At 38.2% G+C, this 13,272-nt stretch overlaps 1 protein-coding gene across 2 annotated transcripts in view; it reads left to right on the forward strand.

Annotated features, from left to right (window-relative positions):
* Positions 1–13,272, forward strand: part of LRP1B (LDL receptor related protein 1B) — a 626,862-nt gene that overhangs the window by 250,833 nt on the left and 362,757 nt on the right. For both annotated transcript variants that reach the window (XM_077784902.1, XM_077784903.1), the window contains exon 3: positions 8,660–8,797. In XM_077784902.1, the coding sequence (XP_077641028.1) occupies positions 8,660–8,797 (138 nt within the window). The remainder of the gene's footprint in view (positions 1–8,659; positions 8,798–13,272) is intronic.

The following is a 13,272-nucleotide window of genomic DNA, read 5'->3' on the forward strand; positions in this document are numbered from 1 at the left end:
ATCTTGATTAGTGTTTCCTGACTGCAAAGAGGGTTTTTTTGATGGCTTGTGTGAGATAATCTTTTATCTTCCATACTGTCTAATATTGCAAGACTACATCTTTTCATTTACAGCAACTTGAAATGAAAATTCTAAGGTGAAAGGTGAAATTTAGGAATATTTAAGCCATATCAGAGGACTAAAAACTATTCAAGATGTGTTTCTTATATCTATATTCACAATTCCCACAATTCCAGGCTATTCTAGAATGGGGAATGGGAAAGGTGAGGTACCATATTAGCATGGTAGTGGGTCATATGTGCATATGAAGCAGTAGAGAGAAGGATTTGATTTAGAGCAAAATGGCAAAAATGAGGATATTTATTTTGGCATTAGTAAAGACTGAATTTTTTAACCTGTTCCATAGGAATGAAAACGTTGTTTTGAATAGAGGTGCAACCCTGCTGACAATAACAGTAGACATTCCAACCTCATCAATTCTCTAAATATATAATTTTCACTGACATCAGAAAAAAATGCAAGTACAAACATATTTTGTACCTTAGGTGCTTGTCAGTTTCTCTGTAAAGTTAGTTGTTTGTGTCACCCTCTCCCCTGAACTTAATTTTCATTCTGGTACAGTGTTGCAGTGTTTGAGCACTATATGTTTATTAATTTATTTATTACATTAAGCTCCTCATATCAAGAGAATGAATACTAGAATTCCCCAGGCTACAATAGTCTTGGTTCCTCTCCTCTTCTCTTTGCCATCACTTGTTCTTTGTTTATTTCTGTAACCAGACAGGCTGCAGAGCAATGGGGTTGAGTGTTGTGGCCATGGATTTCACTGATCACTCTGAATGCTGTTTCAAAAACAAACAAACAAACAAAAAAAAAACCACCAAAAAACAAAAAACCTGCAAAACAACCCCAAACCTGAAAAAAACCCATTTTGTTTCTAATATTTAATCCAGAAATGGTTACATTTAGAGAAAATGGTTCTGTGACAATGTTAGAAAATGTTACTTAGAAATGGTTCAGTGAAAAAATACCCCAGTCTTGTTGAAAGGTAGTAGGTTGGAATGGTTAGATGGAGGCTGGCTGAGGAGGTGATCTTTTCTCCCTTTGCTAGGTGAATTTTCTAGTTTGAGATAATTTGGGGATGCAAAACATTCAACATCATTTTGGAATAGGGGTGGACTTCGCTGTTAATGAGCTGATTTTACTATCATCAGTCTGAATTCCTGCATGGCTTTCATAGCTTTAGTGGCAGCACTGAAGTTAGGTGGGAAGCACATTTAATTCAGGTCCCAATTCTGGTGGCTGCTCTTGGCTATGCTCTGCCTCCAGCCCCACCCCAGCCTGAGACCGCCAGAGGGATTTTTGGATAATGATTCAGCGCTGAGCTGTTGCAGAAGGGTTTCCTCCACCTCTTTTTCCTCTCCATCAGCTTTTGTGCAACCCCCAGCTCAGCTTTCCCCCTGTCTCCAGTGGCCATCAGCTCCATTACAGGAGAAAGGATGAGTCCTGTGGCTCTGTTAATTATTTACATCTGTGCAGTGAAGATGAGCAAGTGTCTGACACACAGAAAGCAGTGGGCAGGAAACAGAGCCAGAGGGAAAATGTTTGCTGAAAATGCATCTCAAACAGAGCTGACAGAGCCCTTATTGTGCCACTGTGCAAACAGGTTTGAAATGAAGTGTTTTAAAAATCAAAGTTGCTGTGTAATATTAGATTTAGACTGTCTTGCTGTTTGCTTGTCTGGCGTGTTCAAATCCACACAGATGAGAAGGGGAGTGTAGAGCATTGCTCTAAAAGTGTGATGCTTATAAAGCCAATATCCATATGCTGTGTGCTGCACCTGTGAGTTCATTTGTGCACAATTCTGGTGCTAAGGGTGCCACAGGAGTCCAGCAATGGGAGTTTTGTGAGCCACTGTGAGCCTTGTTAAGCTTTACAGCCAGATAACATCTTGAACTGTTTTGGCTGCTGTAATGCACAGAATTGGGAACCGTCCTTTGGAAGGGAAATTTAATGCAGATTTTTTAAATTTAATTTTTATTATTATGTGTTATTGACTGACCAAATTATATATCACAGAATCATTTAGGTCTGAAAAGCCTGCTAAGATTATTGAGTCCACCACCACTAGTGTTCACCACTAACTCATGCTTCCAAGGACCACATTGTCTTTTAAATATCTCGAGGGATGGTGACCCCACCACTGCCCTGGGCAACCTCAGTGCCTTTTGAGGCAGAAATTTTTCCCAATATCCAATCTAAACCTCCCTTTGTGCAAATTGACTCCATTTCCTATTGTCCTATTACTCTTTTGCTCCAGGCTGAGCCCTTTCCTATCTCACTTAGCCTCTCCAGGGGCTCCAGCCCCTTCCCAGCTCCGTTCCCTTCTCTGGCCACGCTCCAGCCCCTCAAAGTCAATTGTGGGTGAGGAGCACAAAACTGAGCACAGGATTCAAGGGGAGACTTAGGCTGATCAATGCAAGTCCTTGATGGGATTGGGAATGTTTGGCTGGGGTAGCTGCTCTGATGGGATTTGGGAATGTTTGGTGAGGTTAGCTGTTTTGGTTGGATTTGGGATGTTTGGCTGGGTTGGCTGTTTTGGTTGGAATTTGGGAATGTTTGGCTAGGTTGGCTGTTTTGGTTAGATTTGGGATGTTTGGCTGGGATAGCTGTTCTGACTGGATTTGGGAATTTGTCTGGGTTAGCTGTTTTTCTGCTGCCTGTGCAGAGCAGAAGGAGCTGTTGACATCCCCAGGTAAAGAGCAGACACTTGTCACCAGGTGTGTGACAAGTGGAGCCAGCACAGATAACACTGGTCAGACTGTGGTGACTCAAAGGCATCTTCTGATTTCTGAAGTTCTTCATTTTCTCTTTTGTTTCTGTTTGTTTTGGTGTTGGTTTCTACAGTCTTAACTCCTCTCTTAGCTTTGGTCATGAGCCATGACTTTTGTGTGCTGGGGCTGCATTTGCTCACTTGCCAACTCACAAAGCCACTGGTTGCCACTGGTTTTATCATTTTTTTGAAGTGTTATTTTGGAGATAAAATGCTTTGTGAGGTCAGAGTTTACACTTCTGGTGCTGTTACAGCACAATACTCCTTCTTCCCTCTTCTTTTCAGTTATCCACATCCTGCTGTAAATGTTTATTATTCTCCTTCAATGGGCAGCTGAATACCTGATTTGATTGAAGGTGACTTCAAATTTATATTAATTATCAGTCTGCATGGTTGAATGAAGCATACAGATAAAAGTAACTATGGATAAGGGGTTACTTATGCAGCATAAATCCTTATTAAATATGAAATTCTTTCTTTGCATATATATAAGATGGCACAGAGTAAGGATTTTAAATGATTTTCATAAATTTATCCCAGTGTTTCAAAGTCTTGGTATTAGAAATGTGCCTCTAGTCTGTGTAAAAATTGACTTTATAAAGCAGTTGTCATACCATTAGATACCCTATGTGTTTAATTTACACTTACATGAACTTATAAATACAGAAATTAATACCTAGTATTTAACCTCTTGTGAGAGTTCAAATATTTAAGTTAAAAAAAGGAAAATAAAATCCAAAAAATAAAATAAGTTTTGTAAAAGATAAGCACTTTTGAAATTTCTGGTTTTTGATAATGAACTGGGTAGAAAATAAATCAAAAACTCCACCTGTGAGAAGACTACTCACAATTGAAATTGTATCAGATATTTTATGTTACTTTGGCTTCATGTTGCAGGTTGTTTTTTGCTGCCAAGAGTTGATTTTAAAGAATAAAGTTTTGAAATCAACTCTGCAGATTTAAATGGCATCTTCCACACTCTGAGCCACAGTAGAAATGGTTCACCAGCAGTGCTTTGGAAAAAAATAACAGAGAGGGAAAAATCCTCACAATTTTATATTTGTGTTTGACAAGCCACATACTCTTCTCTACCATAGTGTTTTCATTTAAACCCATATTTATCCAGAGAGATCCCAAAATTTGTGTTGATTCTTCTTCTTTAAGATAGAATTGAATTCAAAGGCCGTGGAATAAGGTTTTGTTAGGATAACCACTCACATTGGAGAAGATTCTCTCCAATGAGACACTTAGGAGGACAGGAAGGGTGTGCAAGTTGCTGATGTACAACACCAACAGGAACTTTGAAGATGTCCCAGTTTGGTATAATTAGTTCTCATGGCTGAGGACAGCCCAGGATTAGAGCTGCTCAAAAAATGCTGGTCTTGAGGTAAATTGGATGCAGTGATGTAAAGGATGAACCACCTTCGGCTGCCTTGTCTCTTGCTTAAAATTCCAACTTCTTGCTCAACGTGTTCAAGGAGAAAGCACTTAGTAAAAACATAGTTGAGAGAGACAAAGGTGAAAAAATAAGCACAGAAGTAGCAGCTTTGATGCTTTTTTTGGTAACAGTTGTCAAATAGAAGCATCGCTTATTGAATTTCCAATAAATAGGTGTGTATGTTTTACTGTAATTCAATAACTTCCTGTGTACCTTGAATTTGTGTTGTGCACCCAAGTGCAGATGGAAATTTGCAAATACCCTTTGCAACCCCCCTAAACTTAGTATGTGAAGTTGTACCTTAATTTATGATAAATCAGAGAGAATGTTTCTCCAAGAGAATGTTTTCTTCAGAAGAAGGAAATTTATGTAATGAAATAATAAATAATAATTAATAATTTCATAATTCATTGATAATTTTTGCTAATTAACAATAGTATATATGGTAATAAAAATACTGGAAGTAACCAGTTTGTATAGCCTTATTAGAGTATGTAGAGTAGCAGACTGAGGTGAGGTAGGCAGAGTTTTCATGAAGCCCAAATTCACAGATGCCCTATGATGAAATTCACAGATGTCCGTGGTGAAACGTCTCTGCTGGCTCTGGCAGAGGCCTTTAATAGCTTCTCGTGATGCTTCTTTAGTGCAAACCCAGAGTTTGTGATTGTCTCCTCTTGGAGGACATCACAAGGACTCCCTGACCTCTTCCCAACCCTCCTGAGCTGAGGGTCCCTTCCCTGAAGGGGCTGGAGCTGGATTCCCTGTGACCTGCACAGGTTTTGCCAAAACACCATCCAGCTTCCCTCCAGTGAGTGTGACCTGGTGTGACCACATCAGAAATGGCTTTCCTGGGTGATCTGACAGCCAGAGCAGTCTGGATCCAAAATTAATCTCTCTCCTGTTTCCAGCCTTCCTCTGGGCACAGGTTTTCTGGAGATGGAGGGAAAGCAGCAATAATCTGTGCACCTGGAATGGAATGTGCCTGGCCTTGGCACCCTCACCAATCCCGACCATCACCCCTGTCCCTAGGGAAGCACCCAGTGCCCAACCACCTCCCCTGGGGCTGGGACAGCCCTGCCTGCAGCCCTGGGGGCTCCCCCGTAGTCCTGGGGGGCTCCCCCGTGGCCCTGGCTCAGCTTCTGCAGCTCAGCTCTTTCCCCATTCCTCAGCCATCTGTTCCCAGACAATTACTCACAGAAACACTTGGATATTCTGCTGCCTGAGCAGACTCTCTTGAGCTGCTTGCATCTTCTTTGCCCTCCAAGCATCATCCCAGGATGAATGTTTGAAACATTGAGATGTTGTATTACCATAATTGCAGCCAGTAGTTTTGACTATTTTTTCCACCAACTGGCAAACCTAGGAATTATGATGTCTTTTGAAGGGAAGAAAAGACACCATCAGTCTTTTATATTCTCAGCATTCTTGCACTGATGTAAAATACACTGAGATTATTTTGAAGAAGAACACTTTTAAATTCCTTTTCCTGAAGTTCACTTGATAACACTGCCAGAAGTGGCTGTCTGTTAAAGGGAGAGTGAAGAGGTGTAAACAAGATAAAAAGCTACTCTTCTTTATTTGCATTAGACATTTCAGAAAGTGCAGCAGCTGGGAAGGATTCAGTGGGAGAAGCAAGTGCTTCTTCAAAGGCATCACAACATGCATCTTGATTTGCCTTTTTAATTTTTTTTTAGTTTTTTCAATAGAGGTCATAGAAATTGTGGGCAGGGAGGCCTGCTGTTCTATTCTACTGGTGTTGATGGTTGAAACTTATTACCGTTTAGATTTTTTTTTGCAGACAAAAGAAGTCACAAAGCTTCTATAAGACAGGACTTTTTGGGACTGAAGCTCATCTTCATTTTTAAGTCAAGTTGCCTTCCAAAGCATGATGCTTGTAACAAGTCAAAGTACAAATGAATTTATCACATGAATAAAGGAATCACTTCAAATCTTCTGCTTTCACAAGTGGCGCACAAAGTTTCTCTCAAAACCAAAACAAATTGAGTAAACTTCTTGGAGTGTTTTTCAGTGTCCCATCCTGTGTTCTCAATCAAAGAAATCTTCATTAGAAGGCCCCTCAATTAGTATTTTGAGTTAAAAAATATGTTTAGGATTGCATAATGTTTGTTTTCTGGAAGAATCTTGTATTTTAAAAGCAAGTAGCATCAAATCAAAAATGTGATAGACAGGAACGTGTCAGACTAGTCTATTAAACGTTTAAATGTTAATCAGAGATTCCTTCTTTCACTCATTACATTTAGGATATACGTAAATATGTTTGTATAGCTTTGGTCAGATCCAAAATTTTCTGTTTGCTAAGGTGTGAAAACCCTCTAGTGATCTAAAGTTTATAATATTTCAAGTACCATGGTTGACATGCTTCACAGATCTAATTGTTTTTTCAAAGAATGTTCTCTGTATTAGAAGAAAAACCTTTTTCACTCCTCGCATTCTATCACAGATGCTCTAACACAAAGAATAAGCAAGTTACTACTGGCAAATCAGAGAATTAGTTTGCTTTATGTATGTGTCAGGTGCTTTCAAGTACTGATGCAGCTAAGGGGGGAATCAAATGAAACTTTGTGGTTTTATATGGCCTACCTGACCCTGAGCTTTGGGCTGCTTTATTTATGCTCTTCCTTGAAAGGTCTGCAGAGTCAAACCAGTCCTGGAGGGGCTGTAGGTACCATAGGTACCTGGGGTGCTTCATGGCATGAAGTGTCCTTCCTCCAGGGTCAAAAATGAGGAATAAAATGCCTAAAACCCAACTCTCTCGTTGTCTCTTTCTCTTTACCATAGTCAGCAAATCCTGACATCTAGGATAAATTTTGATGTTCTGTTGTTAAGTTCTTCATGTATTTTACTGAAAAATGCAGGGAATCTGTTTTCTTTGTGAAACATTTTAATCCCTCTATATTTGAATTGCATGTATTCAACCTGGAGCATGGTGAGGATAGTTTGTGTTTCATCCTGGGAGCACACAAATCCTTTGAGACAGGGTACATGCATCCCCACAAGCATTACCTTTCCACCCCTAGAGCCAGCATGTTGGGTCCCTGTAATCAGGAATTCCTCTAGGATGCCACTGGTGTCCCTCAGGGGTGCAGGGGTGGAGCTGGGAGGTCAGAGGAGGGAGCAGGGCACTTCATCCCTTTTTCCTGGGCACTGTTAGGGGCTCCTGCTTTGCTTGGGGAAGGAGAGCCCTGTGCTGTTGGGGGTTTTCTAATTGGGACAAATTTTATATCTTAATTTTTTTTATTTAATGGTCTGTGCTGAGAGGCATCTCAGCACATTTGTTATAGAAGCTGTAGATTCCCCACAAATGATTTGTCTTGCTGACTGCAAGAGACAAGACTTGAGAAAGCTGAGATTTTCCAAGTTATTAATTAGAGAGCTTTCAGCTACTGCCAGTGATTTCTGTCCTTCCTCCTGGAGTTGGTGCCTTGAGGGAGGTGAAAGCACCTTGCACTTGAGCACTGTGCATCCAAGGATAGATTTCCCTAAAAGACTGTTAAAAGGTGCCAGAGCTCAGCACAAACCCAAGGCTCCAACACAAGAAATCCAGGAGGTTCAAGTTGTTTTCCCAAAAAATTTCCACCCCTTTGGTCTGTAAGAAGCTAATGACATACAATGCGTAAATTATGGTTCAGCCTCTGAGCCAAACCCTTCAGACCTCCAAATGTTCTTTGCTGTGTTAAAAATCTGTCTTTATAGTGTGGGAAATTTATCAGTCAGAACCATTTTTAAGAGATAAACAAGAGTTATTCTCAAGAGTCCCTAAGCTCCCTCAAAACTCCCTGAACCAAACACTTCAGGGAAAAGGGGGCAGAGAGAACGATTGCAGCTGGGGTGGTATCCCAAAGGGAGCAATCACAGCATCATTATCCTCCTCCTTCCATGCTGGACTGTGCAGCTTCTGAGGCAGTCTCCTGGGTGAAGACACAGTTTCTCTCATCCAATGCAGCCACAAAGATGTGACATTTATATATATTTTCATAAATATCTACAGTTATCTGCATAGTACAACAGTGGAAGTAAATACTGGTACCTATTACTCTTAATATGACTCTTGATAGGATATTCACAGGCCAATTGAAAATCTTATGGTGCTTTTTAGTGTCTGCAAAGCTTGTTTTAGCAACTGCAAAACACCTGTATTTTACAAAATAATCCTCTGAGCCATTGATTTGTAATTGCACAAATTATTTTTTGATGACTTTTTGTGTGATAACAAGGCCCTAAAATGTGCCAAATGAACAAATTCTTCAGAATGAACTCATACACAGAGCGTGGCCCCTGGCTTTAAAAAAGGAAACAAGGTGCAGAACTTTCTTTGCCTTGTGGTGGATGTAAAAACATGTGTATGAAATTTTCCATCTGTTCTTTAGGTCCTGAGGAATCAGATTTCAAGTGCAGCCTGAATTTCATCAGCTGCATTGGCACCAACAAATGCATCCACTTGTCCCAGCTCTGCAACGGGGTCTACGACTGCTCCGATGGCTACGACGAAGGAGTTCATTGCAGGGGTGAGTGAAAATTGCTTTAACCTCAAATCCTCCACTGCATTTTCCTTTTTGAGTTCAAAGAGAACCAGAATTTACTCCTTGGGAATACATACGGGTATATATGTGTGTGGGAATATATATAAATCATCAAAAGAGAGCTGATAGAAACGTATTTTAATGTATTTCAAGTTAATTAAAAATATATATATATTGTGTGAACCAAATGCAAGTAAAAAAATACACAGAGGTTTTCAGACTTTTCCTGCGTTAGTTACTATGATGGAAACTCTTCTGTCAAAAGAAGGATGAGGAAACTTTACTGAGGAAAAGTTGGGCAGCACAAACAATGTTTGACATGATGAATTTTCTTTTCCTTATAATTTCTGCTTAACAAAAAAAGAGAAAGAAAACCACTGAAAAATATATTAAATTTGCTATAAGCATTATTTTGCATGGAAGACTTTGTTTCAAGAGGGTTTTATGCAAATAATCTACTGTGTAATAATGTAGTCACCAAATTTTGACAATGAGAAATCTTAAATAGAAATTGGTGAAGGTCAAATATTTAATATCTTAGCTCAATTGAGATGACTTTTTGAGGTCTACACTGGGGATAGCTGTAGGGCCAAATCTTGGATTTCTTGAATCAGTTATTTTTAATAAGAAGATTTCCAGATGAATGATTGTTGATGATGTTCAACAGATCTCATCTTCTAAACCAGAAACTCAGAGACAGGTGCTGGGACTTCTGCTGCAATGCAAAATGACAATATACAGTAAAAGATACAATTAATGGTAGAGTTCAGAAAGTTAAATTAGAATTTAAAATTTCATGTGGACATATTTTCAGAGCTGTCAGAGCGAAATCTAAGCCCACACCAAAAATAAGCCACATGGAAAAAAGAAATTAAAATTAGAAAAAAAAAAATGCCATCTGGAATTAATCAGTACAATACTGCTGACTTCACAAAACTACAAATAGTTATTTTTATATAACCAGGTGAGGATACAGGCTGTCATAAAATATATGAAAATTCTTATTCACAGTGATAGGAATCACTTCTTTTCTTGAAGGCTCAACTGTTTTATAATCCTTGTTCAGTGAGCATTACACAAAATCAAAATTTGTGTCAGCATATTTCGTTTAGCACTGGGCCCAGCATCCAAAGAAAACCCCAGAAGTTAAAGTGGGCAAAACACTTTTTGGCCTATACTGAAACTTTCTGAATTTGCAGGTGAGTTGCTTTTCAGAGAATATTATTGACTCATTAAGTTCTGTTTAAATTTACATTCCTGAATATTTCATGGTTTTCTGTAAATTACTCTGGATTAAAAGACAGAAGATAAAAAATCTCCAGTGCTGAATAATTATTTTAACTGTCTTATATTTTTTATTGTATTTTAAGTCTTTAAACCACAAGATTAGTGACATCAGAAAAAAATATAGACTAAAAGTATAATCCTAGGTTAGTGGCAATGAAATATGTTTGCTTTTCCTATTGTACACGTGTTCTGTATTTTGGAATGTGATAGCACATGAAATGCCCAATCTATATCCATGTCCTTTTAACTTATGCTCAAATACACTTTGTAAGGTTCATGTTGATTCCCACTCCTTTCTTTATTGTCATACATGAATATGAAAGCTTCCCAGTGGAAAAAATAATGTCTGCTTTAATAAATCACCATAGAATTTGGTAAAACATTCTAAATAAATATTTCTGCTTGACCACACAGAACACCTACATAATGAAGTGTCACAGTGCCTCCTCATTTAGGAAATGGTTAGCAACTCATTAATATTGATTTTTGTGGCATTTCCTTATTTTTACATTCTTATTAGGGGCAGAATTGAAAATATCAGTGGACACATTTCTGTCAACAGAGCCAAAGAATATAGAAAACCATAATTTTACATTATGATCCTGTAGTTTGTGACAAACAGCTGCAACTAAAGTGTCATTATGTTGCATTCCTGTATATCAAATATTTGGTATGAGGTCCTTATAGTTATTAGTTATAATTATTCTTTTTTTCTTTGTCTCTCTCTCTCTCTCTCTCTCTCTCTCTCTCTCTCTCTCTATATATATATATATATATATATATATATATATATATATATATGTGTGTGTTTATCAGAAAAATGAGTCATTCCTCATTACTTTCTGAGTCTTGAACACACAGTCATATTTTGAACTAATTTACGTGGCCAAAAGTTGCAAAGTTACTTCAGAAATCCAGCCAAGCTATTAGCTTTTCATTTATGTTATGTGGTTCATTTATGTTACTCACAAGAGTGGCATTATCAATTGTGCTGTAATTAACAGTGGTCATGTGAAATTTGTGATCAAGGAAAGCAGCAGCAATTTTCAATATTGTAAGGAGCCCAGCTGGTCACAGAGCTGGGTTAAAATCATCTCTTGCTGGGGACACTGATAGTGCTGTGTAAATAAGTCACAGTCCAAGCACCAGGAAAATCATTTATGGTTTGAAATATGGGGGCATCACCAGGGCAAAGCTCATTTCAGGGCACAGGTAACTCCAAAGGGGTGAAATCACTAATAACTAATGGAGTATAAGCACCCAGTAAGTGGAATTATTCTAATTTCTTTCTCTAAATTTAACATTCTCACATTAATTCATTATTAATGATCTTTTAGAGTTGCATTCAGCCCTGCACCTTTCCCTGGCAAGGGAAAATATGGTCATTGCTCCAGTGTGAAATGGTAATGAATAGGAAATTTCAAGGAAATAGTAGTAAATACAATGACATTCCTGTATTATCATCTTTTATTTCAGGCACATATGCATTTTTGCAGGTGAATGTAATGCATAAATTCAGGAGAGGTTGTGGCAATATGAAATAAAAAATGTTTTATTATGCATGGTTGTTTCACATTATGTGTTCCAATGTCCTTCAGAGGAGAAAAGGGTGTATAATTCACTGGATTTGAACCTCAGAGCATATAATGGTGATAAAACATCTGTATTTGGTAATTTTGGATTCCTTTTCATTTTTTATCTAATTGAAGAATGCTTTAGAGAGGTTGAATAAGGGAGAAATCAAAATATATATTAACCTTTCCTATAAAGCTTATGCTGGGGCTGTTCAGCTTTCTAAAATTCCAACAATTGCAGCATGATCCAGCCCAGCTGAATGGGAAGTTCAAACCCATCAGCTCCTGGGAGAGTTGCTAAGGCTCAGATAAAATTTACCAGAGCCAAAACTAAAGCCAAGCTTGAGTAGTTCTAGCTGAAGACTGCTCCAGATCTGCTCTTGGCAATTGAACTTCTTTTTTTTTTGACACACCTCGTCAGGCTTCTTTGGAGAGCCAGGCCTTGATTTCAGCTGCATTTGCAGCCACTTTTACTGCTCAGCTGAGCAATGAGCTGAGAACTCTCCTGCCCCAGGGAGCTGCCAAATTATTGCAAACTGAACTTTTTAGTTCCAGGTCTTTCCTTCATCGGGTTCATCCCAGTATGGGGCTGGGGCTGGCTCTGCCTCATGTGGCTGCAGCTTGTCCCAGTCTGATTTTGAGGTCTTTTGAAGGCTAAAATACCTCTTCTTATTTGTTTTTATTTCCTCCTGAAAGTTTTAGGAATGACTCAGGCAAATATCTGTTATGGGGTAGTTACCTGGCCTTGAGTATGTAAAGCATTAAATATAATTATTAAGATAATTTCTAGAGAATTCCAGTCACAATCCCATGAATCTTAGTAAAGGTGGGGGTTATTTTATAGGGCTGCAGGAGATGTACAGTTTTATAAATCAGTGCTTTATATATCTGTATATCTATATATCAGTGCTGTATATGGCACGCAATTGAAAGTGGCATGCCAAAATTGTGTTGGTCTGAGTTAGTGCTATAGGAGACTAAAACTTGTACAGAATATGAAGATCTTCCTTTTTAATTAACTAACTTAAGTTATTATTTAGTAGCTCCTGGAATATCTATGCTAATATTTTAGCTTTTTAGCCAGAAAATGCTGAAAGAATACTACAAAAAATACCAGTGCAAATAGAATCCTTCCAAGTCTTCAGATTACTTAGATTTTTATTAACTGATCTGAACTGTAATCTCTGAAGTGTCTAATCAATAAAATATTCAAAGGCAGACTGTGGATCATTTAGTATTAAAAAACTGCAGAACACACATTGAGAAGTTTTGGCCAAAAGTTGTTCTGTTTTAGCAGCCTATAATCAGAGTATTATTTTTCTATTTAGTTTTTTTGAATGAATTGTTATCAGAAGATGAAGATAAATGCTGCTATTACTCAATCATGTTTTGTTCTGGTCTTTCTACAGCTGAAGTACTGGGAAATTTTAAATAGTGTTTGCCAGAGGGAAAATACAAATTTCAGAATTTTAAGGAAAATTCAGACCTTTCAAGAATGATAGAAAATTATAAAACTGGGAGATATGGACCTACATTTGGATCCTAGTCTTACTTTTTTTTTTCTTTTTTCCCTAGTGTAGTTTTGTAACAAGGTAACGA

Source organism: Lonchura striata, chromosome 8 (genome assembly GCF_046129695.1).
Source record: "Lonchura striata isolate bLonStr1 chromosome 8, bLonStr1.mat, whole genome shotgun sequence".
NCBI lineage: Eukaryota > Metazoa > Chordata > Aves > Passeriformes > Estrildidae > Lonchura > Lonchura striata.